General features: G+C 46.1%; 1 protein-coding gene across 1 annotated transcript in view; it reads right to left on the bottom strand.

The window, feature by feature from the left end:
* Positions 1 to 25,486, bottom strand: part of LOC147709301 (serine/threonine-protein kinase Nek2-like) — a 232,239-nt gene that overhangs the window by 103,461 nt on the left and 103,292 nt on the right. The window contains exon 5 of the mRNA XM_086925457.1: positions 874 to 1,000. Within this exon, the coding sequence (XP_086781583.1) occupies positions 874 to 1,000 (127 nt within the window). The remainder of the gene's footprint in view (positions 1 to 873; positions 1,001 to 25,486) is intronic.

Below are 25,486 nucleotides of genomic sequence, written 5' to 3' on the forward strand. Positions count from 1 at the left end.
CTCCCCACATCCAAGAGCAAATCTGATCCAATCGACTGCAAACTAACTTCATCATACACTTCAATAATCCCTCATATAAACAAAGTTTAATTCGCCAACTTCCACATCTTAAATAATTTGCACTTTAAAACCAATTTCACCTTGCGTCTAGTGACCATCTTCAAAAGTGGTCCATTAAGGATTTACGGTGAAAAACATGGCCCATTGAAAGCAGAGACTTCAGAGAAAAGTTTATTCATAGCATAGTATCCTGTTAGTTTTATAGATTTTGGATGTTCCACTACCGTTCTGGCCTAGACCCGGCAATTTCTCAAAATCCATGTATTCACTGCCATTGTATGTGGCACTTTTTACCTTGCTGATGCAGACATCTTGCAGGCAAGATTAAGTGCGTTGGAAGATTTCTTAAGTACATCTTCCCATGCCAGATTAGTGTCTTCAATCTAAACTTCAAAAGTACTACAATGGCTATTAGAGCAGCACTTGTTAGATGAAACTAGATTACACAGATGATCACCTTAAAGAGCAACAACTTATGTAAGTCTAGGAAGAAACTCCCCAACATTAACTAAACCGAAAACCAATCATTTGAGGTCTGCCAGAGGTAACCTCGAAAAGGAAACTAAGAAGAAAGGACACAGACAGCAAATATAAACAGCCAGACATTCAATAGTCTTATGGCTTAAATATTGAAGCAGAATATGCAATATTGGCTATTTGACGCCCACTTGTGCTTGTATACTAGATGCATGGTGCGAAAAAAAAAAGAAAGATAAACACCAAGTCCATTTTGAAGGGAAGACAGTGGCACAATGATACAGTTCGTGGGAAGAACAAAAATTGCCAGTGACGTGTTAAAAAGTAAAAACTTACCTTCAAATTAAGCATCCTCCCAATTACTCTATGCAACTCAGTTGAGAAAATATTGGGTATTGGGAGGTAATGTCCTTGCTTTATCCGTTCTGCCAAGACCCAAACGCTCGAACCACTGAAAGGCCGCCTGAATATAAAGTTTGACAAAGTCAAAATGAATCCACCAACGAGCAAAAACATGCCTGCAGTTTCAAATATAATAAATTTGAATTTAACCCATCATTCATTTGCCTGCTCTTGGACATTGTTCTTTCAAAGTAGTCTGAGCTTATTCCACTGATCAAACTAACGTTCACAGACTTGCAGCGAATAAACAGTGGACCTCCAATTTAAACCCTCCCACATACACAGCAAACTTGTCAAGACGATGTGATGAAAATGCTTTTACCAATGTTAGTTACCAGGGACACTATTCCAATTTTTCACCCTCACATCCTCTACATACAGGGACTAAAAATACGCAAGTCAGTAATTCTGATGTTTGTGTGAATCTTCAGCTACAACTGTTCTACTGAGACACGGGGAACAAACTCCCAATATCAAAGTACTCAAGCAGTACCTCACAGATAAGAAAACAAGTTACTTACCTGTAACTTTAAATCCCCAGTATTGGTAACTTTCATAAATTCCCATGCTTTTGTATCATTCCCCGTTGTTTGAATTGGAGTCTCTGTAACAAAAATACCATAGCAGTAGGTACAAAAGAGAAAGAAAAAGGCCTAGGCCTCATTCCCTTTTGTAGCACATCACCCTCTTTTTGAAAAAGAGATCAAACCTAGGCATCAGCCAATCATAAGTGCCTCAGCCCTTAGTACCCTCCTGAAGGAACCTCAGAGCCTCAGATTTTCGTAGCCATTGTGTATCAGTCACCATATCTGTTGTAGGCTGAGCTTTCCTCTGGGAGGTGGGTGGGCGCATGGGAATCTATGAAAGTTACCAATACTGGGGAACCAAAGTTACAGGTAAGTAACTTGTTTTCTTGCCCCAGTATTGGAACTTTCATAGATTCCCATGCTTTGTATCAGAGTAGCAAGCAGTTAGCGATAAAAAAAAACACATTGTGTCAAATACATTGCAATAGCCAACATGACAAAGCTACAACATGTGTAACCACGGAAGGTGGGATAGAAAGGAAAGAACACCAATTATTGGAAGAGTTCCTCAGGACAGCCTGGCCCACTGCCGTATCCTCTTGTTGTAAGGAAACAAGCAGTAATGCTTAGTAAAGGTGTGAACGCTGCTCCAGGTAGCAGCTTCGCAAATGTCTTTAATCTGTACCCCCGCAAAGAGGGCAGTTGAAGATGCCACTGATCTTGTGGAATGTGCACGAATCCTGCCAGTCAGAGGTTTCCCTGCCGCAGTGTGGCAATGCAGAATGGCACTTGTGATCCATCTCGATATCCCCCGTTTGGATAGCGGGAGACCTTTGCTTGGACCCCCAGAGGCAACAAACAATTGAGAGGACTTTCGAAATCCCTTAGTGCGATCCAAGTAGAATTTTAAGCACAGTTGTACATCCAAAGAATGAAGTGTCTTTTCCACTGGTGTAGCCAGATGAGGAAAGGACGTTTTCAGAATAACCGGCTAGTTCAAGTAGAAGTCCGAGGGTACCTTGGGCATAAACTTAGGGTTAGTCCTCAAAATAACAGTGTTCCTCTTAAACTGTAGGAAAGGTTCCTGGATAGTAAGGGCCTGCAACTCTTCAACACGTCTAGCCGATGTGAGAGCTAGGAGGAGAGCCAATTTCCATGAAAGGAACTTCATGTCAGAACGATGAATTGGTTTGAATTGGCCTTTCATGTGCTGAGAAAGGACTAGATTAAGATGCCAAGTAGGAGGTGGAGGCCTCACTGGTGGATAGGCTCTGAACAAGCCCTTAAGAAATTGTTTGACAATCCTGGAAGACCACAAGGAGGGTCCAGACCCAGACCTTTTGTATCTTGAAATGGCCACCAAATTAACCTTAACTGACGAATGGGCTAGTCCCGACTTAGCCAGGGACAGCAGATAAGGTAGGAGCGGATGAGGCTTGGAAGCAAAGGGGTCAATCTTTTCTCTCCTACACCAGAAACAAAACCTTTTCCGTTTAAGACGGTAAGTCCTCTTCGTTGAAGGCGCACTTGCCTGGCAGAGGACCTCCTTAATCTCGCTTGAGATGGGAAGATTCATAAACTCTCGCTGCTCAGGAGCCATGCTGTCTGGTGTAACAGTGGATCTGGGTGCCAAACCGGTCCTTCGGACATTGTCAGGAGATCTGGTATAGTCCTCAATAGAAGAGGAGGAACTTGCGACAGATGGAGTTCCGTGTACCAGAACTGTCTCGGCCAAGCAGGGGCTATTAAGATTATCCTGCATGACTCCACTTTGATCTTCCTGATGAGCTGCAGGATCAGAGGGATTGGGGGGGGGGGGGTGGGGGGGGGGGGGGGGAGAAGGCGTAGACAAATGTCCTTGACCAGGCTATCGAAAGCGCATTCACCAGTGACCCTCGATGGTGAAATTTGCTTGCGTAAGACTGGCATTTCTTGTTGGTCGATGTGGCAAAGATCCACCTCCAGTCTGCCCCACTGGCTGAAGACCTCTTCCAGAACTCGCTGGTTCAATTTCCACTCGCGGCTGACTAAGGATTACCTGCTCAGTCTGTCGGCGATCTCGTTTAGAACTCCTGGAAAGTGTTCCGCCTTTAGCAATATTCCTTGCTGTATCGCCCATTCCCAGATCAGTTGAGCTTCCTGCGACAACGGACGTGATCTGGTTCCTCCTTCCTTGTTCACGTAGTGCATGGCCGTGGTGTTGTCCGTCCTGATAAGCACTTGTGAACCTCCTAAGCGGGGAAGAAAGGCTTGCAGAGCCAGTCTTATTGCTCTCAGCTCCAAAAGGTTGATGTGGAGCCGTTGTTCCTAAGGAGCCCAATGACCGCGGATATGTAGGTCTTGCATCACTGCTCCCCAACCCACCAAAGACGCGTCCGCTGTTACTACTTGAGGAGACAGGTCGTTTACGAAGGATAGACCTTGGGACAAGTTGTCTTTATCTGCCCACCATAAGGCCGCTTTCTTAATCATTGGAGTGACTGTCACCTTGTCCTCGAATGATCCGTGAACCTGTTTCCATTGGTTATCTAGTTGCTCCTGCAGAGGACACATCCTCAGTCTGCAGTGAGGAATCAGGGGAATACATTATGAAATCACCCCCAGCAGACATTTGTAGCGGTGTACTGAAAGACACCTACTTTCTTGTAAGTTCCAAGCCAAGGCTTGTAGTTTCACCCTCCTTTCCAGGGTTGGAAAGGCTTTCGAGAGCTTCAAATCCAGGATGGCTCCCAAGAAACGCGCTGTTCCGGACAGGACTAGGGATAACTTTTCCTTGTTTAAAGTGAGTCCCAGATTTTGAAACAAGTTTGTACAGGCCCGAACAGCGTCCTGCGCTGCGTCCTGGACGGGGCCTTCAGCAACCAAACTACCAGGTAAGGGAAGACTTGAAAATGGTTTCTTCGTAAGAATGCCGCTACAGGCGCCAGCACCTTTGTGAAAATCCTCGGAGCTGAGCGAAGACCAAAGGGTAAAACCCTGAATTGAAAGTGGCTCTGGTCTACTGTGAATCGTAGAAACCTGTGTGCTGGGTGAATCGGGACATGGAAGTACGCGTCCTGGAGATGGAGCGTGGCCATGAATTCCCCGGACTGATGAGCCGCAAGATGTCTTGAGAGAGACACCATCCGGAAGGACAGGGAGATGAGATCGGTGTTGAGCTCCCTGAGATCTAAAGTGGGGCACCATTTCTCCAGAACCTGGAATAGAATCCTTGTCTCCTTTGATTGGAGGGGACCGACTATCGCTCCATTCCCGAGCATCTGTTGGACTTCCGAGCCGCAGGAGATGTAGGGGGGCTTGGGTGGAGGGACTTGCGTAAATTCCAAGGTATGACCTTTCTGAATGATGTTGAGCACCCAACGGTCCGATGTTATTTTGGACCAGTTCTGAAGACTTTTGGTTACCCTGCCTCCAACTGATTATTTCTTGGAGGAGGGTCCAGTAGGAAAAGCCAGGAGGCCACTATTGGCGCTTGGACGTATCCCGTCCTCGACCAGCCTGTTTCCCCTTATTGTAAGGCCTGGAGAAGTTAGAAGATTGGCCTGGTCTCCGTTGATAAGGCTGGCGGTACTGCTGGGAACCTGAGCCAGTAGATGAATAACGCTGCTGTTGATAGGATCCCCCTGTAGTTATTACCTCTGCCCCTGGAACCCTTAAAAGGAGATTTGCAGGGTACCCAAGGATCTGGCAGTTTGTGCCCTTTTTGATCTCCTGAAGAACGTCATCGATTAGCTTTCCAAATAGTGCTTCCCCATCAAAGGGAAGATCCAGGACTTTGTTCTGAATCTCCGGTCGAAACCAAGTAGCCTTCAGCCACCCTTGGCGACTGAGGACTGCAGACCCAGCCAAGGAACGAAACTATGTCGTTGCAATGTCCATGGCAGTCATGATCTCCATTGACGTCACCTCTCCCTCCTGCAAGATCTTTTTTGCCTCCAATGTGGACTCTGGAGGTAGCTGGTCCAGGAACGTAGCAGCATCACACCAAAGTTGGCAGTCGTATCTGCCCAATATCGCCAGGGCATTGGCAGCTCACACCATAAGACTCACCATCGACGAGAATCTTTTCCCCGCATTATCCAATCTCCGCCTTTCCTTGTCCGGAGGAGTTGTTAAGGGAGCAGAGGGGTTGTGGAATTTCCTCTGCGCTGCTTGCGAAATAGTCTGTTTTGGGATGGCCCGTCAAGGCCGCCGGCCCATCGTCAGGGGCTCTGTACTTCTTATCCAGACGTGGTAGCACAGGTACCACAGTCACTGGGTTCTTCATAGCCTTCAGGCCTTCATTCCAGATGGTCTACTATAGGAATGGACCTTGTCGTCTTCCTGTAGGGTTCCTTGAAGTCGTACAAGAAACAATCCGTGGCCATCTCAGGCATAGCCAATTTGAACCTGCCAGCTGCTCTTTCTATCTGCTGATGGAAACCTCCTATGTTCACTGGCGGGGAATCTACTGGGTCCGGAACTGGAGCTGAAGGATCCGGAATGATGTATTCATCCCATTCAGTTGTATGCACCGAGTCATGATCCGAATTTTGATCCTCATCTGAGGAATCATCATGGGCATCTGCCAGCCTGGAAGGATCTTGCAGAAAAGATGGCTGAGGGGACACCTGAGCAGGTAATTCAGGAGTAGCCGCTGAGGCAGAAGCCAAGACAGGCGTTGCAGGCGCTGCCGGAACCAGAATTGGCCTAGCAGCCTTATATTTGTAGTCCTGCAGCATCGTATGCAGGTCTTGTAGGAATGAAGATGGTACTGTAACCATATACTGCCCAGAATAATGTGACTGGGCCACCTGATGATTACCACCATCCTTCTCGTCATATCCCCCTTCAGAGTCCGTCTCTTGACATTTTACCAGAAGTTGAGAGGGACTATTGGCATAGCTATATGAGTCCTGGTCATCCTCGTCAGACTCCCCTTCCTCAAAGAGTAAAGCTGGTGGCAAGGGGGGTCACCCTCCTAGGAGAGGTCATCTCCGGCGTTATTCTGGTCACTGAAATGGTCATTCTTTTCAGATGACAATATAGTTGACGGCTCAGTCAACGATGGCTGCACACGTCGACGATTGGTGTCGTCGACGATGAAACATTAGACGATCCAGCTGTCGTAGTCGTCAAAGTAGTCGACGATGCTCTCGTCAACGACTGCATTATCTCGTCGTCGAGGCTGTGGTACTAGTCGATTGCATTAGCTCATCGTCGAGGCTGTGGTACTAGTCGATGCCTTAGGTGTCTGCAAACCTTCTGTCGACGCTGATGAACCTGCTGTCAACGCTTCCTTCTTAGTCGACGATCCCTATGTCGATGAATCCTCCGTCGACTAAACCAATTTTAATTTTGTCTTCAATTTCTTAGTCAACGGAAACTCTGCCGTTGACGCCTTTGTCGTCTAGGACTCGGAACTCCTCTCAGAAGATTGGGAAGAGGGCTTCTTGAAGGCTGGGTCAGTCTTCTCACCCTTGGAAGGCGTAGATGGTCCTACCCTCCTTTTCACCTCTGTGAGGAGATTTACTTGGACCCTGGCTCTGACTCACTGGGGGTCTTTTTTGAGGCCTTAGAAGGACGCTCCACAGAAGGAGAAGGGGAACCCCTACCCCTTTTCACTGACCTTCTTGAGGAAGATGCCAATGCCGAATCCTCAATGTCACTGGAGACAGTATCCTTCCTGGATTTCAACTTCTGGAGCCATGTCAGAAACCTACTCTCAAGGTCCCGGAGGGTCTTTGTCGAAAAGGTGCGACATCTTACAGTCCGCAGCCTTGTCGTCAGGATAGAGGCAATAGATGCAGTCTTTATGCTTATCCTCCATAAAAAGCCTTTTCTTGCCACAGGTGGAACATGGCTTGAAAAGGGCCTTCTTGTCAAACATCCTGGAAGGCAGCTAACAATCTGAAGTGAATCTGAAAAGAATCTGAAGAAAAAACCTTGAAGAAATTCTCTGAAGAGTAGAAGTTGAGCAGAGCTCAAAGGAGACTCCCTAAGCACAACGTGCGGTAGAAAATGTGAGGCTCTGAGGTTCCTTCAGGAGGGTTCTAAGGGGTGAGGCACTTCTGATTGGCTGATGCCTAGGTTTGGTCTCTTACAAAAAGAGGGTGATATGCTACAAAAGGGAATGAGGCCTAGGCCTTTTTCTTTCTCTTTTGTACCTACTGCTATGGTATTTTTGTTACCAAGACTCCCATTCCGACAAAGGGACATGATACAAAAGCATGGGAATCTATGAAAGTTCCAATACTGGGGCAACATGACAAAACATGTCTGGAATTGCTTCTATTACACTAATTGGGTGAAAAAGGCACTGTAGTTTGGGCAGGATTGTTTTCAGGTAGGGCTCGATTGTTCAGCCAATAGTTTGTTCTGGAGCACAATGTCAGGCAAGTTTATTTATTATCTAACATTTTTAGGTGTCCTACTTTTAAACCTGCTACATGCCTAGGCGTGACAAACATTTAAAAGGAAGGTTTTGACCTATCAAAATTGGTTATTTTGATAGGTTGAATTTCAGTGTAAAAACTGCAAGAGTGGCTACAATGGTAGGCCGGACAGTATGGTTGCATTGTCACTGTAGTGAATGGCACTGCAGGCGCTTCAACCAACTAGTGACATTTCTTACAGGCCATGGGTACACTTTGTACCATATATTAGGGATCCAGCAGCAAGTTAAACATGTTAATTAGGAATATACACATTCCCCAATATTGAAAGGAGCACAAGCACTTTATCACTTGTTAGCAGGGGTAAAGAGCAAAGCACTCTGCAGCCAGCAAATAAACCTTAACAAAATGTGTAAGCCCACTATGCAAAAGATGGTCCTTTCCTACAGTAATTTGGAAATAATAAAGACAAGGCTTAACTATTTTAGTTTAAGATAACTGTACCTTTAGAGTGTCAGATTGCTGTGTCCACAAAGGTCCTACTTCAAGGAGAATAAGATGGGTAGTCCTGTGGTCTCAAGAAAATTCAGATGGAATGGATGCAGAAATTTGACTAGGACCTGCAACGAAGTGCCACATCCGTGCCAAACTACAGGTGCCTCTCATTTAGGAATGAGCCAATTAATGGCAGGATCTTGCTTCAATCTCAGCCATGTCTGCAGGATCTCTCCAGAATCTTTATCACCAGAGACCATTATAGCATCTGGACAATGGCTGGAGCCAACAGGACACAACTATGGACTGTGTGAAGAAAAAGTTTGCCCCTTGGCGGCTGAAACCTGGCAGATCTAGGCTTGCCTGCAGTAGAAGCGCTACTGGGACCGTGGAGGCCAATGCATGGTTACCATAGTTGCTGTCCTGTAATACTCTGGGCTCCAGGCAATGCAGGTCCACCAACCAGCTGGGCCATACTCTGGCATTCCTGGTCAACTCAAGTACTCACAAGTGTAACAACTCTAAACCTGAACCTTCAGTTTTTACCTGCAGAGTAAAGTCATTCGGAGCCATTAGCTGTCCTCTCCAAGAGGACTTCAGCTATCCACAACTAATACAACTACTGGCTAGGTGGGGGTGAAGAGCATCCACCTTTGATTCTGTAATGGAAAGCCAAGACCAACCTGAAGGTTGGGTATTTAAAACAGTTCCATCTTCCTGGGATTTGTAGAGCAGGGGTCCAGAGTGGATTGTACAAACTGGAAAAGCATAGTTCATTTAGCTTGGTATGATAGGCAGGCTCTTTCGAAACCTGTCACTGCTAACTAACTGTGAGCTCAAAACATGGAGTGTAGGCCACATATATGTTGCAATATAGATAGAGTGGTCCCTGACCAGAATAGAATTAATACAAAACTTCTGAACAATCAATGACAAAAGTATTTAACAAAACACTATTGTTTATTCACATAGTGTTCATGCGTATTTCATTGTATTTTGTCTTATTTATATGTACAATAATGTAAAATAAAAACTATTTCAGTGCCCACTATACAGGGAAGGGGGTGGGGTTATGTGCAGTGATAGGGATGGGTGCAGATAGGTGAAGTGACAAGTCAATTGTAAATCTTTTAACAATAGACAATGGCTTCTCAAAAGAGCCATACAGGAGTACATCCAGAGATCTGTTGGCATTATCATAACATCACATTACAACCGCTGTTCAAAATCACTCTAGTTATGTGTTTCACTATAAAAGTCAACGTTTCGACCCTCGTCGTAGGGATGAGGGCCCTTACATGGCGGGTCTTCAGGACACGGGGAAAGGGTGGGCATGTCCTTATATTCGAATCATGGAGCTGCCTCCAAATCACGTTTCCTTACTGGTGTTCAGTAGGTTCTCAATGTTATGGTGCACCTGTTTCTAGGCGCACGTGCGTGAGCCAGGGTCAGTATTACTTCTTGCCTCAGCCACTGAAAGAATCGGGTCGTGGGATCGCGTCCCCGGCAGTCTCCTGGATTCGAATATAAGGACATGCCCACCCTTTCCCCAGTGTCCTGAAGACCCGCCATGTAAGGGATATCATACCTACGACAAGGGCCGAAACGTTGACTTTTATACTGTAACACATAACTAGAGTGTGATTTTGAACACCGGTTGTAATGTGATGTTATGATAATAATGCCAACAGATCTCTGGATGTACTCCTGTATGGCTTTTGAGAAGCCATTGTCTATTGTTAAAAGAAATTTACAATTTACTTGTCACTTCACCTATCTGCACCCATCCCGATCACTGCATATAACCCCTCCCTCCCTTCCCAGCTATATGGGTGTACATTAACACCCATATAGCTGGAGCCTTGCTGAACAGGATTAAAATATGCCCTGAAGATTTCATACAATCTGGATTGGGTGCCTCTTCCACATTGTGCAGAGGTAAACATGGACCTGCTGACTGCAGGCCAAGACATCTCCGCCAAGAAAACAAATCCGGTGAGCTACAAGCCATTGTTCGTCCCCCTTGCCTGATTGAGCATTGTTACATTTAACATTACTTTGGGGGGTGATCATTGCTGTAAAAAGGAAGTGGCTGGTAGGGCATTTTGTGGAGGAAGTTTATTATTTTAGAAAAGGCTGGCATTCTTATGGCAACCCCCTTTCTATTCTGTGCTGGTTCACAGTAGCAACAAATTACTGAGTTGCCATTTCAGGACTGGTTGCCTTCAGTATTCCACAGGTCTGCGTAAATTCTCCCTTTCCAATAGAGAGAAAGGAGACAATGACTTTAGGTGCTCTCCTTTTCTGGCATACCATACCATGACATGACATGACATTTTGCCAGGTCTGGTCTGTCAACTCAGTCAAACAAGGGGGCTTCTCTAGATATCTTCTATGATCTAACAAAGTCAACACTAAGAAAAAAAACACTGCTCTTTACCACTGCATATAGTTTCTACAACAGAAGTATCTCACTGCTGACTTAAGCACATGGGCCTGGAAGTTGTGGAAGACTATGTGCAGCTGTTAAGCTGATATACAATGGTTCTAAGAGTGGCACAGTCTTCAAAAAGAAAAGGCCAGCTTGGAAGCAGGCATGCAGCAGAGAAGGACATGGTGCTTCCGCAACTATAATTGGTAACCAAGAAAAAGTTCAGAGGAAGACTCCACAGGTGCCAAAGATACTTTGTGATTGTCTACACAGTCTTCTGTATCCCTCCCAGAGGATTTGCCTTGAACTTTGGGGGTTACTTTACATTGTGTTTTTTGTGCCTCAATTATAGGGAGAGTTCGAGCTAGTGCTTTCTTTGATTTCTTTACAGAGGCTGATGGTTTGGAAGGTAGAATGGGGGTTGAACTCAGATGTGAGGGGGTGGAGCCTTAACTTTCTATTACCATCTTTTTGTTTTTTCAAGGGTTATAGATTTGAGGCCTTTAAGCTTCAATGGCGTGTACACACTTTATATGGTTAGTTTTGGCACAACAGAACACAAAGGTTTTTTGACCCACGTTTGAATAGTAAATTGTTTGTGCTAGAGGGCTTAATGACCAAACAAAACACCTGGGAGTGCTTAGGAGTGTAAACAATACAGGGGGCAACATTTGTCAGTTGCAGCAAATTAATCCCAAGAGGGAATGAGAAACTGCATTCCAGTCTGGTAGCTTAAGCTCTCATGTAGAAGACGGAGAAAGAGGTGAGGGGCTCCCATAGAACTGAGGCAGGGTGAGGACATTAACAGACATTTTGGGTCAACTGTATACCATTACAATTCCCCTAATGTTATGTAGAAAGACTTCACACGTTCAGCTATTTTGGAGATGCTCAGTGGGGAAGGGGTTTCTCAGGGACTGTAACCTATTTTAAGGACAGGGTATTGATAGGGGGTTGTACCCAAATGGTGTCCCTGGGACCTGGGTGATCAATGAAATAAAAGGAAGGGGTCCCAGTACTCAAGGGTCAATTTACAAGGCAAACAATAAAAATAAATCAATCAAGAAGCAAATCTGTCCACATTGTTTTAATCACAATGTGAATATTTGTAGCAAGTATATAAATTATCTCAACACGTAAACACAGTTTGCGTAGTGCCCCAAATATAGTAGAAAGACAGGGGAGGGGGGAGTGATCCTGTGAGGAAGTGGTGGAGGGAAGGAGGAAATTATTGTAGTGACAATTAAATTAGTAAATATACATCATTAGTACATGCTACACAGTGTGTGTAGGAATTTAGACCACAAGGTTCAATGTATTATTTCTACATAACATACTCCACAGAGTTCAATTAATGAAGGCGTTTAGGGTGTGGAGTTGAGTTCTACGGGTAGTTGTCGACGTTTCGACCCTCTATTGTGCAGGTAGAATTGCTATCCTTGCTGTGGGGTCTTCATCAGGACAGGGGTGGGGACACACCTGTTCAATATAAATATATGAATTAATATTGGGGAGTTAATCCCTACATTATTCCAAAGGGAAAGCACATCATTACTAACATAAGTTGGTAGGGAACACACTCACTATTGTGCCATACAATTAGGGCGAATATATTCATGCGTCACACAAGTCTGGTCGGCCAAATAGATAATAATAAGCGCACCTCGACTGAGAAACAAATGAAATTGCGCTGCCTCAGCTGATTAAATCTAGCGGTTTGTAAGGAAAAAATAGGAGTGAAGCCGGTCCGTGGAAAGCAGCAAACGGACATTTCTATATCCACTGACTATGGAAAAGGGGTTAATTGCTCAGTGTCAGCAAATCAAAAGGAAACTCACCACGAAGTAGTATAAACTGGACCGTGAAACCGGCTAGCGGCTTGGTCCGAATGAATCGTCAAGGCTGATAGAGCTGTTAATATACAATAAATGTGGGCGATTTAGACAGGTTAGAGTATCCATAAGTTAGTGGTAAAATCTGGAATGCGAATAGGGAACTTACCACAAAGTGGTATCAGGGCGATCCCAATTCAATTTGGTGACATGGTCCGAGGTAACAGCAGTTTAAATCGATGCTGGGGGGTGTGAAGTAGAGAAGACCAGAGTTTAGCACAGGAGAGGCGAACTGTGCCACATTAGACAAGATTAATTAGGGGTTTACACTCACCAAAAATGCGTGATCACATTACCATCATTAAGGGTCTGGTCAATTCATAAGGGTGCTTCGTAGGTTATTCTGAAGGTAAAGGAGGATCATGGTCTTAGCATGGGAGAGGTTAGATCTGTACCACCAGTCAGAGACGGTTTAGCGGTAAAACTCACCAGAAAGGCGCGATCAGAGTGCGATCGTGTGGGGTCCGGATCAGTCGGACGGGTGGTTTCTTGGAAGAAACTACGGGTAAAAACGGGAAACCCTGTTGGGGAGCACCCACCAAGGGGTAATCATTTCAAAAAGCATCCGATTGTTAGAATAGATGCTTACCGGAATAGGAGTGAATCACGTCCCGCGGGGAGCCGAGTTCGCAATGGCGATTCTAGGTTCCGGGTTTGGTGTTATCCCCATGGCAATAGGATCACGTGGTGCGAGGCACCCGTGTAGGCATAGAAACAAGACTGCAGTTGCGGCCAGAGTGCGGTAACATCTTAAGTTAAACCAACAATTAAAGATCTTGTGCTGGCACAAAAGATAAATACTTCAAAGATAACCATGATGAATTCGGAAGCATGATTCACAAAACCGCAGTACAGAGGGTCATACTAGAATATGTATGTTATCTGTTACTATCTACCGTTTCATAGACTCAATGAACTCTTCTTACTCGGGTAGGGATCAGCATTCTATACAGCACTGGGATCATTTCACAGTCAGATCATTCAAAGGCAATACCTAGAGAGAAGCATCATGTAACATTTTTGAATAGATCAGGAATCATTTCACAATCAGATCATTCAAGAACAACACCTAGAGAAAAGCATCATGTAACATTTTTGAGTATATGGTACAGAAGTGGATGTGATTAAATTTGATAATTATAACGTCAGAACAGGGCGTGGCGTACCTCTCACATGAGGGTAAAGGCCACAAGTCATATAGATCCACAAAGAGTGATATCAAACATATATATGTAATAGTGTCCATACTGTAAATAGATTAATGGTGTACCTCTCACATGAGGGTAAAGGCCATCAAGGATCTCATTACAAGTTGATAGTTACTCAAATCCAGAGTGGCGTACTACTGAACACAGGGTAAGAGCCACAGAGGAGTTATATATGTCTTACAGAGCTACATTACATTAAATTCAGGTGGTTGATAGGGTAGCCAATTGGGAGAAAGAGCTATCTTGCTCATTAAGCCCATTCTCAATCGAATCAAATCTTAGCATCCATTTTAGCTCCCGAATATTCAAAATATCTGCGATATTACCACCCCGGGGCCCCAAGGTGGCTTTCTCAAGGATTACCCATTTCAGACTGTCCGGTGTGTGACCGGCTGTAGAGAAATGTTCGACCAAAGGTGCACCTGGTGTTAGGCACCTGATCCTACTCATATGCTGAAGGATCCTGGCCTTCGCTTTCTGCTGCGTCTGACCAACATATATCATCGGGCATGGGCACAGGATGGCGTATATAATGTTCGATGAGTTGCAGTTGGTGTGTGTTCTCAGTGGAATTTTGTGATCATGGTAAATGAATTCCTTGGTTTGGATGACACTGTCGCATGCCTTGCACTGACCACATCTAAAGTGGCCCACAATAGCAGGCAGGTTCCAAAGGGTCGTGACCGTAGGATCATCTCTGGTCTTCAAAAAGGAGCGAACCACATGGTCTTTTACACTACGTGCCTTCCTGAAGGCATGTAAAGGCGGGTTAGATTGCCTGATGTCATCTGATATCAAATCCCAGTGGCGATTGACAATGCGTTTAATTTTGTTACTCTGGGTGTTAAAAGTGGTAACGCATACAATCCTTTCTTGTTGATCGTCCTTATCAATTTTGGGGGTGAGCAACTCCTCTCGAGGGTAGAACCACGCTCTTTTCCTCGCTCGCTTGAGTAGTTGTGTTGGATATCCCCTACTCAGCAGTCGTTGTTTGAGTTCTTCTGATTCGATGAAGTAATGGTCCTTGTTGGAACAATTCCTGCGAATGCGCAGGAATTGCCCAAACGGTAAATTATCTCGCAAAGCTCTGGGGTGGTGACTGTTATAGTGTAATAATGAATTCCTTTCGGTGGGTTTGCGATAGAGTGTAGTTAGTAAGTGACCCGAACATTCGTAGATGGTCAGATCAAGGAAATTGATTCTGTGGTTATCTGATTCAATCGTAAATTTGAGATGTCCCGATTGATTATTTAGCCAACCAAAGAAAAGCGTTCGTCCTTCCAAGTCTCCGTTCCAGATTAGCAAGATGTCATCTATATACCGCATCCAGAGACAGAGCTGGTCTCTGAATGGGTTAACTGGATTGAGGATTGTATCCTGTTCAAAAGCTGCCATATACAGAATGGCTACATCAGGGGCAAAGGGCGCCCCCATTGCGACTCCGGAGGTTTGAATGTAAAATTTGTCCCTGAATATGAAAAAGTTCTTTGTCATGGCTATGCGTAATAAACCAACAATGAACTCAGTTGGTACTTGGGCTGGTGCCGGGCGTTGGTTCAGGCAGCGTGTGATGACCGTTAGCGCCTCATGTTGGGGGATCGATGTGTAAAGAGATACAACATCACAGGTGGCAAGTCGTTGTTTTGAGGGATCAAATGTAGAATTTTCAATAATATTGATGGTGTGCATAGTATCCCGGAGATATGCAGGAGTGTCTACCGCCAATGGTTTTAAGAAGAAATCGATATATTTGCCAAGCGGCTCAAGCATGGAGCCACACCCCGAGACAATTGGACGACCGGGGGGGGGGGGCAACCATGGACTTGTGAATCTTTGGTAAAGTATAGATGGTCGCTAGGCGTGGATACTTCTTGTTCAGAAAGTTGAACTCTAGTTCCGATAAAAAACCTTGTTCAAGACCAGCTTGGGTTAACTCCAAGATCTCATTCGCGATAGTCTTTGAGGGATCTGATCTCAGTTGCTGATAGCTGGTTCCATCATTCAATTGTCTTAGAATTTCGGACTCATAGGCGGTGACGTCCTGCACCACGATTGCTCCGCCTTTGTCGGCAGGTTTAATAACAAGTAGTGCATTGTTGGCAAGTGATTGTAAAGCCATTTTTTCATTCCTACTGGTGTTGTATTTGACAAATGGTTTAGTTCCCAATAGTTGTAACACATCCCTGATGACAATGGATTCATAGGCGAGAATCTTGTGCGACATAGTGCTGTTAAATGGAACAAACGTGGAGGGTGGTCTGAGCCCCGTGATGGATGATGGTATGGAAGGTTCAGAGTTGCGGAAGTAGTATCTTAACCTGATCTTCCGAAAGAATTGAAAAAGTTCAGTACGAATCATGAATGCGTCAGGGTTGTTGGTTGGAACATAAGATAGTCCTTTACCTAATACCTTGATCTCATCATCGTTGAGAGACCGATTGGATATGTTGACCACTGGGCTGTTCGCCGCCGGTGGTGCTCCTCCGAGAAGTCTGAGTTTAGGGTATCCAATCGGTCTCTCAACGATGAGTTCATTGAGTCTATGAAACGGTAGATAGTAACAGATAACATACATATTCTAGTATGACCCTCTGTACTGCGGTTTTGTGAATCATGCTTCCGAATTCATCATGGTTATCTTTGAAGTATTTATCTTTTGTGCCAGCACAAGATCTTTAATTGTTGGTTTAACTTAAGATGTTACCGCACTCTGGCCGCAACTGCAGTCTTGTTTCTATGCCTACACGGGTGCCTCGTACTGAACTTTATCAATTCTTTCGGAAGATCAGGTTAAGATACTTCTTCCGCAACTCTGAACCTTCCATACCATCATCCATCACTGGGCTCAGACCACCCTCCACGTTTGTTCCATTTAACAGCACTATGTCGCACAAGATTCTCGCCTATGAATCCATTGTCATCAGGGATGTGTTACAACTATTGGGAACTAAACCATTTGTCAAATACAACACCAGTAGGAATGAAAAAATGGCTTTACAATCACTTGCCAACAATGAACTACTGGTTATTAAACCTGCAGACAAAGGCGGAGCAATCGTGGTGCAGGACGTCACCGCCTATGAGTCCGAAATTCTAAGACAATTGAATGATGGAACTAGCTATCAGCAACTGAGATCAGATCCCTCAAAGACTATCGCGAATGAGATCTTGGAGTTAACCCAAGCTGGTCTTGAACAAGGTTTTTTTATCGGAACTAGAGTTCAACTTTCTGAACAAGAAGTATCCACGCCTAGCGACCATCTATACTTTACCAAAGATTCACAAGTCCATGGTTGCCCCCCCCGGTCGTCCAATTGTCTCGGGGTGTGGCTCCATGCTTGAGCCGCTTGGCAAATATATCGATTTCTTCTTAAAACCATTGGCGGTAGACACTCCTGCATATCTCCGGGATACTATGCACACCATCAATATTATTGAAAATTCTACATTTGATCCCTCAAAACAACGACTTGCCACCTGTGATGTTGTATCTCTTTACACATCGATCCCCCAACATGAGGCGCTAACGGTCATCACACGCTGCCTGAACCAACGCCCGGCACCAGTCCAAGTACCAACTGAGTTCATTGTTGGTTTATTACGCATAGCCATGACAAAGAACTTTTTCATATTCAGGGACAAATTTTACATTCAAACCTCCGGAGTCGCAATGGGGGCGCCCTTTGCCCCGGATGTAGCCATTCTGTATATGGCAGCTTTTGAACAGGATACAATCCTCAATCCAGTTAACCCATTCAGAGACCAGCTCTGTCTCTGGATGCGGTATATAGATGACATCTTCCTAATCTGGAACGGAGACTTGGAAGGACTAACGCTTTTCTTTGGTTGGCTAAATAATCAATCGGGACATCTCAAATTTACGATTGAATCAGATAACCACAGAATCAATTTCCTTGATCTGACCATCTACGAATGTTCGGGTCACTTACTAACTACACTCGATCGCAAACCCACCGAAAGGAATTCATTATTACACTATAACAGTCACCACCCCAGAGCTTTGCGAGATAATTTACCGTTTGGGCAATTCCTGCGCATTCGCAGGAATTGTTCCAACAAGGACCATTACTTCATCGAATCAGAAGAACTCAAACAACGACTGCTGAGTAGGGGATATCCAACACAACTACTCAAGCGAGCGAGGAAAAGAGCGTGGTTCTACCCTCGAGAGGAGTTGCTCACCCCCAAAATTGATAAGGACGATCAACAAGAAAGGATTGTATGCGTTACCACTTTTAACACCCAGAGTAACAAAATTAAACGCATTGTCAATCGCCACTGGGATTTGATATCAGATGACATCAGGCAATCTAACCCGCCTTTACATGCCTTCAGGAAGGCACGTAGTGTAAAAGACCATGTGGTTCGCTCCTTTTTGAAGACCAGAGATGATCCTACGGTCACGACCCTTTGGAACCTGCCTGCTATTGTGGGCCACTTTAGATGTGGTCAGTGCAAGGCATGCGACAGTGTCATCCAAACCAAGGAATTCATTTACCATGATCACAAAATTCCACTGAGAACACACACCAACTGCAACTCATCGAACATTATATACGCCATCCTGTGCCCATGCCCGATGATATATGTTGGTCAGACGCAGCAGAAAGCGAAGGCCAGGATCCTTCAGCATATGAGTAGGATCAGGTGCCTAACACCAGGTGCACCTTTGGTCGAACATTTCTCTACAGCCGGTCACACACCGGACAGTCTGAAATGGGTAATCCTTGAGAAAGCCACCTTGGGGCCCCGGGGTGGTAATATCGCAGATATTTTGAATATTCGGGAGCTAAAATGGATGCTAAGATTTGATTCGATTGAGAATGGGCTTAATGAGCAAGATAGCTCTTTCTCCCAATTGGCTACCCTATCAACCACCTGAATTTAATGTAATGTAGCTCTGTAAGACATATATAACTCCTCTGTGGCTCTTACCCTGTGTTCAGTAGTACGCCACTCTGGATTTGAGTAACTATCAACTTGTAATGAGATCCTTGATGGCCTTTACCCTCATGTGAGAGGTACACCATTAATCTATTTACAGTATGGACACTATTACATATATATGTTTGATATCACTCTTTGTGGATCTATATGACTTGTGGCCTTTACCCTCATGTGAGAGGTACGCCACGCCCTGTTCTGACGTTATAATTATCAAATTTAATCACATCCACTTCTGTACCATATACTCAAAAATGTTACATGATGCTTTTCTCTAGGTGTTGTTCTTGAATGATCTGATTGTGAAATGATTCCTGATCTATTCAAAAATGTTACATGATGCTTCTCTCTAGGTATTGCCTTTGAATGATCCGACTGTGAAATGATCCCAGTGCTGTATAGAATGCTGATCCCTACCCGAGTAAGAAGAGTTCATTGAGTCTATGAAACGGTAGATAGTAACAGATAACATACATATTCTAGTATGACCCTCTGTACTGCGGTTTTGTGAATCATGCTTCCGAATTCATCATGGTTATCTTTGAAGTATTTATCTTTTGTGCCAGCACAAGATCTTTAATTGTTGGTTTAACTTAAGATGTTACCGCACTCTGGCCGCAACTGCAGTCTTGTTTCTATGCCTACACGGGTGCCTCGCACCACGTGATCCTATTGCCATGGGGATAACACCAAACCCGGAACCTAGAATCGCCATTGCGAACTCGGCTCCCCGCGGGACGTGATTCACTCCTATTCCGGTAAGCATCTATTCTAACAATCGGATGCTTTTTGAAATGATTACCCCTTGGTGGGTGCTCCCCAACAGTGTTTCCCGTTTTTACCCGTAGTTTCTTCCAAGAAACCACCCGTCCGACTGATCCGGACCCCACACGATCGCACTCTGATCGCGCCTTTCTGGTGAGTTTTACCGCTAAACCGTCTCTGACTGGTGGTACAGATCTAACCTCTCCCATGCTAAGACCATGATCCTCCTTTACCTTCAGAATAACCTACGAAGCACCCGTATGAATTGACCAGACCCTTAATGATGGTAATGTGATCACGCATTTTTGGTGAGTGTAAACCCCTAATTAATCTTGTCTAATGTGGCACAGTTCGCCTCTCCTGTGCTAAACTCTGGTCTTCTCTACTTCACACCCCCCAGCATCGATTTAAACTGCTGTTACCTCGGACCATGTCACCAAATTGAATTGGGATCGCCCTGATACCACTTTGTGGTAAGTTCCCTATTCGCATTCCAGATTTTACCACTAACTTATGGATACTCTAACCTGTCTAAATCGCCCGCATTTATTGTATATTAACAGCTCTATCAGCCTTGACGATTCATTCGGACCAAGCCGCTAGCCGGTTTCACAGTCCAGTTTATACTACTTCGTGGTGAGTTTCCTTTTGATTTGCTGACACTGAGCAATTAACCCCTTTTCCATAGTCAGTGGATATAGAAATGTCCGTTTGCTGCTTTCCACGGACCGGCTTCACTCCTATTTTTTCCTTACAAACCGCTAGATTTAATCAGCTGAGGCAGCGCAATTTCATTTGTTTCTCAGTCGAGGTGCGCTTATTATTATCTATTTAGCCGACCAGACTTGTGTGACGCATGAATATATTCGCCCTAATTGTATGGCACAATAGTGAGTGTGTTCCCGACCAACTTATGTTAGTAATGATGTGCTTTCCCTTTGGAATAATGTAGGGATTAACTCCCCAATATTAATTCATATATTTATATTGAACAGGTGTGTCCCCACCCCTGTCCTGATGAAGACCCCACAGCAAGGATAGCAATTCTACCTGCACAATAGAGGGTCGAAACGTCGACAACTACCCGTAGAACTCAACTCCACACCCTAAACGCCTTCATTAATTGAATTCTGTGGAGTATGTTATGTAGAAATAATACATTGAACCTTGTGGTCTAAATTCCTACACGCACTGTGTAGCATGTACTAATGATGTATATTTACTAATTTAATTGTCACTACAATAATTTCCTCCTTCCCTCCACCACTTCCTCACAGGATCACTCCCCCCTCCCCTGTCTTTCTACTATATTTGGGGCACTATGCAAACTGTGTTTACGTGTTGAGATAATTTATATACTTGCTACAAATATTCACATTGTGATTAAAACAATGTGGACAGATTTGCTTCTTGATTGATTTATTTTTATTGTTTGCCTTGTAAATTGACCCTTGAGTACTGGGACCCCTTCCTTTTATTACTATTTTAAGGACAGGCAGAGTAACAGCAAATCTTATGGATTTAGACAGTTTGAATGGCAAGCAAGGACGTGCTTATGGACCTCCGAGGGCTTAAAACCCAGATGAAGTGTGTGAGAAGGTGGCCCGATATGCAGCGTTCGCTATTCTAGCGACCACTATGTATCGTTCCAACGACCCTTATGGTGATTGGTTGTAAGTCAACCTTAGACCAGCTATCCTAGTAGCGTGGATACGAGCAGTCTTCGGGCTAAACTCTAGAGGGCGTGTTAAGCCAGCTGTTATACCATCACATACCCCTTGAACACCAAGTGAAAGGACGCCACACAAGTGTTATGAAAATAAACAGTATATTTATTAGAATCACAACAGCCCTGTACTCTTTATGAGGACAGGGTACTAAGCACAGAACCAAAGCTCTTAGAAAATACTTCAAGTGCACAATTAAAACAAGTGCCCGAGGGCACGGAAAGTTTAGTGGTCTCGGGCGGACCCGATAAGGCAAGTCGGAAGCGAGGGACTCGGGACCCTAGAGTAAGGAGGCTATGCAGGCACCGAAATGCCGAAGTTACCTAGCCACGAGGGCTGCGGCTGCACAAGTCTTACAGGCGTCTGGGTCTTCGCTGACGAGCCAGGAGCCGGAAGAAAAGGAGTTGCTGGCCGGCGACCAGTGATGAATAGTTCGTAGTGATCCAAGCCTGGATCAGTGATCGTTGATACCTGAAAGCAGAGGGGACCAAGTTCGTACTACTAGCCAGTAGTCAGAGGGTACCAGGAAGGCACCGGATGGCCGTCACCTCGACTAGGTGAGTGGGCGACGCTAGGCTCTGCAGTCTCACGGACCAGGAGGCGTTGTCGGCGACCAGGATGGAGGTGCGAGCTATCCCACGAAGGTTGATGCTGTCTGCGTCGCTGGGCCCAGGATTGGGGCAACAAGCCTTGGCAGATTTCAGGGCCACGTGGTGGGCCTAAAATGGCGTCTTGAGTGGACCAGGAGGGTCCGGGGTGCTCCTCTCGGAAAAGGGAGCAAGGGCCCGTCTGGAGCAACCAGACCAGCAGCGTTGGTTGTCGGATGTCGTCAAAGAAGGGCACAAGCCAGCGGCTAGTGACCAGACAACGTGCTGAGCAGCGAGCAGAAGGGCCCCAAGCAGATCGTGGAGATGCTGGGAGACTGCACTTCGGTGCTGGAGCTGCTCAGGGTCGGGGCTTCTCGGACCCCAGAGCACTCACCAGAGAATTGCTTCGATGGTCGTGCTGGTTAAGAAAGCGTGCAGGTTTTGATGATGGCCGGTCCCTCGAGGTCTCGTCGCACCCACAGATCTCAGCTGAGCTGACGACGTGGGTAGAGGTCAGAGGTGCCAGGGAAGCCGGTTCTGGTCGAGCTGGGCCGTCGGATCCTTGAGGAAGGACTTGCAGCAAACCGCAGAGTTCTTAGATGGTGCCCGCTGGTGCAGGGTGACTACTCCTTAGCCACAAGGGAGAAATCTTGAGAAGAGTCTCGAAGTCCTTTCGTAGAAAGTATTCTTGATTCAAAGATGATCTAATTTGGAAGGGTCCCCGCTCCGGCCTTTATCCTAAAGAAAGGGGCGGGTACATGACTAGGTCCTGCCCTAAGGGTGGGACCAGGAAGGGGGGTAGTTACACCCCTCTCCCCCTGCTGGACTTTCCCCAGGTCAGGGGCTGCGCGCCCCTGGAACTGGTTCTAGCCGGCAGATGCGTAGTGAGCACCGGGGTGCCACTCCGCAGTCACCTTCTTGCAAAGCCCTACCTACCCAGAATACACAAACCCTGTCTGGGACGGTGCGAACACCGCCCTTGACAGGAAACCCTTTGTCCAAGCTCTCCTCGCTGGAAGGACTCCCAGCAGCAGGAGGTCAGACTTGTGTCTGTGGTGGCAGCGTCCATTTTGTGGAGCTGAGGCTTCAGTTAACTTTAACCGGGGTTCACAGTTACGTACATGTCGTGTCCCTCTAGAAGGGCGGGATGCTAACCTCGTCGCCAGGGTTGGTGAGAGGGCAGCACCCCGATTCGTATGACACCTTACTCAACATGTCTTGATAACGCGATACCGAAGTTACCGATATGATACGCGTTATCATGGAACAGCCATTGGGTCTTGGTTCCGCAAGCTGCAACCGGGCTCGGCTCGTGCCAGAGCCCAATCCACACGGTTCCATGCACTCTGCCTTCAGGATTGTCAAGGCCTGCCATAGGAGTGACTGAGAGGAACTCGGGTGTCCATTTTAAGGTTAGGTATAGGGATACTACACCTACAGCAACGGGCGAGTACGCCACGTGGCCCCAGCTGTCGTGCAGCCAGTTGTGTCAGATTTAGATGGCCATCCAGGGGTGGCATAATACATGCTTCAGCCCCTGGTAGGCCCTGGGTACACCGATGCCCTGAGTTACAGGGTCTGACAGGGTGGCCCAGTTCCAATTGGGTAATGCACCTAAGGTACACATATCAATTTAGCGAGAGAACAGCTAGGCTGTGGGTCTGATTGGCAGGCCCACAGCCCGAGAAAGTCGTAAACCAGTGAAACAAAAGCAAAAAGTCCGGGTGATCATAGGATTGCAGACCCTACTCTCCTACAAAGTGGATATTTTCTACTCCATGGCATATACAGTGTATGCCGGACTAGATTACCTTCTGGTGGTGGTGGGCACATTGCACTCAAGTCTGTCTGCCACAGTGCCCTCTCTAATTACCTTAACACCTTGGCTGCTAAGACAATTCACCTCCTGTGCTGACATCCCATGAATCCCTCTATTCATGACGAGCTCAGCTCGTCATAAGCACAGCTCCAGTGTGCCTCATGACGAGCTGAGCTCGTCATGAGCATGGAAGGGGTTAAGCTTGCACTGTGGTTTTCCCAGTCAACATTCTTTGAGATAAAGTGGTGGCTTTAGAGACCAGCTGAGCCTCCAGACCTGAAAATACTTTACTCATGAAATCAGGTAGCTCTCTTCACAAGACAAGAGCTACAAGTTTAAACCGCAGACAATCTCACCCAGCTAAAGACTCTTGCGATGACTGATCTGCCTACAGGAATTGAACAGTTGCTTTATGCAAAGGATTGTACCAGACACTCATTTTTTAGGTCGAAGCCTGCGTTGCAGCGCATGCGCTGTCCCAGGCAAGAGTTCTTTTAAGCAAGAAGGGGCATGAAACCACACCCCTTCCGCCATTGGCCAGCCTCACGAAACGGAGGCCTGCCATTGGACAATGCCCCCGTTTGGATGATTTGTCCGCTATACTCCCTCCTTTTGAGGACTCTGTGACCTGACTTCTGGTGTCGCAAGCCGATTTCCAGAAACATTGCCAGGGCAACCGCAAGGCCGGTCACAGAGTCCTGGAGGGGAGGGATTCATTAGCTGTTTCCGGGCAATTTAAAAAAAATTTTTTTAGCCTTTTTGCAGTCATTCCTGCGCGTTCCTCGGCAGAGGAGGTTGGGGAGAGGCGGTGCTGGTTTGAATATACAGATATGATAATCTTATCTTTGGATTGTCACGTGTAGTTTTGACCCTCTAACCTTAAACCGTCATTTAGATCTCTTATCGTCAGTGGGTGAAGTAATGCTACTCTGGCATTTTCATTGACTGTTTGTTCTACAGATTGGTGGTAATGCTGGCGGTTCGCCTTCCTGTTGGTGACTAGAAGCAGTCCTTGCCTTACGGTGTTTACCGGAACACAGCTGCGTCACATTTTAAATGATGGAGTCAAACACATGCCTCCAATTTAGTCACCCCGCCCCCACCACCTTGTTTGTGCCAAAGTGTACGGAGAGAGCCACGGAGTCTGGCTGGAGGGGCCGAGGCATCTCTGAAGGCCCTCAGTTGATACCGCCGAGCTTTCTGCCTCACAACTTCCTCTGGTTATAGCGTTGCATGCATCTGAAGTCAGCATCAGGGAGCTTTTGAGTTAGACTCTCCGAATGCTTCTGCATTGCAACAAATCTCTTTTGCAGGAACAAGGAGCTCTTCATTTGGGTTCGATCTGGGGGTGAAATGTCACTCTCCCCACCAGGTCTCTTCCAGGGATTAGCAGTTCTGGTTGAGACTGACGACCAGAGGGCGAAAGCCGATACTTATCAGTTTGGGCAGACATCGGATCCTGGCAAGGGCGTTCACCACAACCCTGCCCACCACGACCACCCACCCCCCTGCCCACCACCCTACCCACCCCTAAACCCACCACCCTATCAACCACCCCTACCCACCACCACCCTACCCACCCCCACCACCACCCTACCCACCCCTACCTCCACCCTACCCACCCCTACCTCCACCCTACCCACCCCTACCACCACACCCACCACCCTGGCCACTACCTCCACCCTACCCACCACCACCCCTACCAACCCTCCACCCATACCCACCGCCACCAGTAGTAGTAGTAATAGGTGGTGGAG

Source organism: Lissotriton vulgaris, chromosome 6 (genome assembly GCF_964263255.1).
Source record: "Lissotriton vulgaris chromosome 6, aLisVul1.2, whole genome shotgun sequence".
Taxonomy (NCBI): Eukaryota; Metazoa; Chordata; class Amphibia; order Caudata; family Salamandridae; genus Lissotriton; species Lissotriton vulgaris.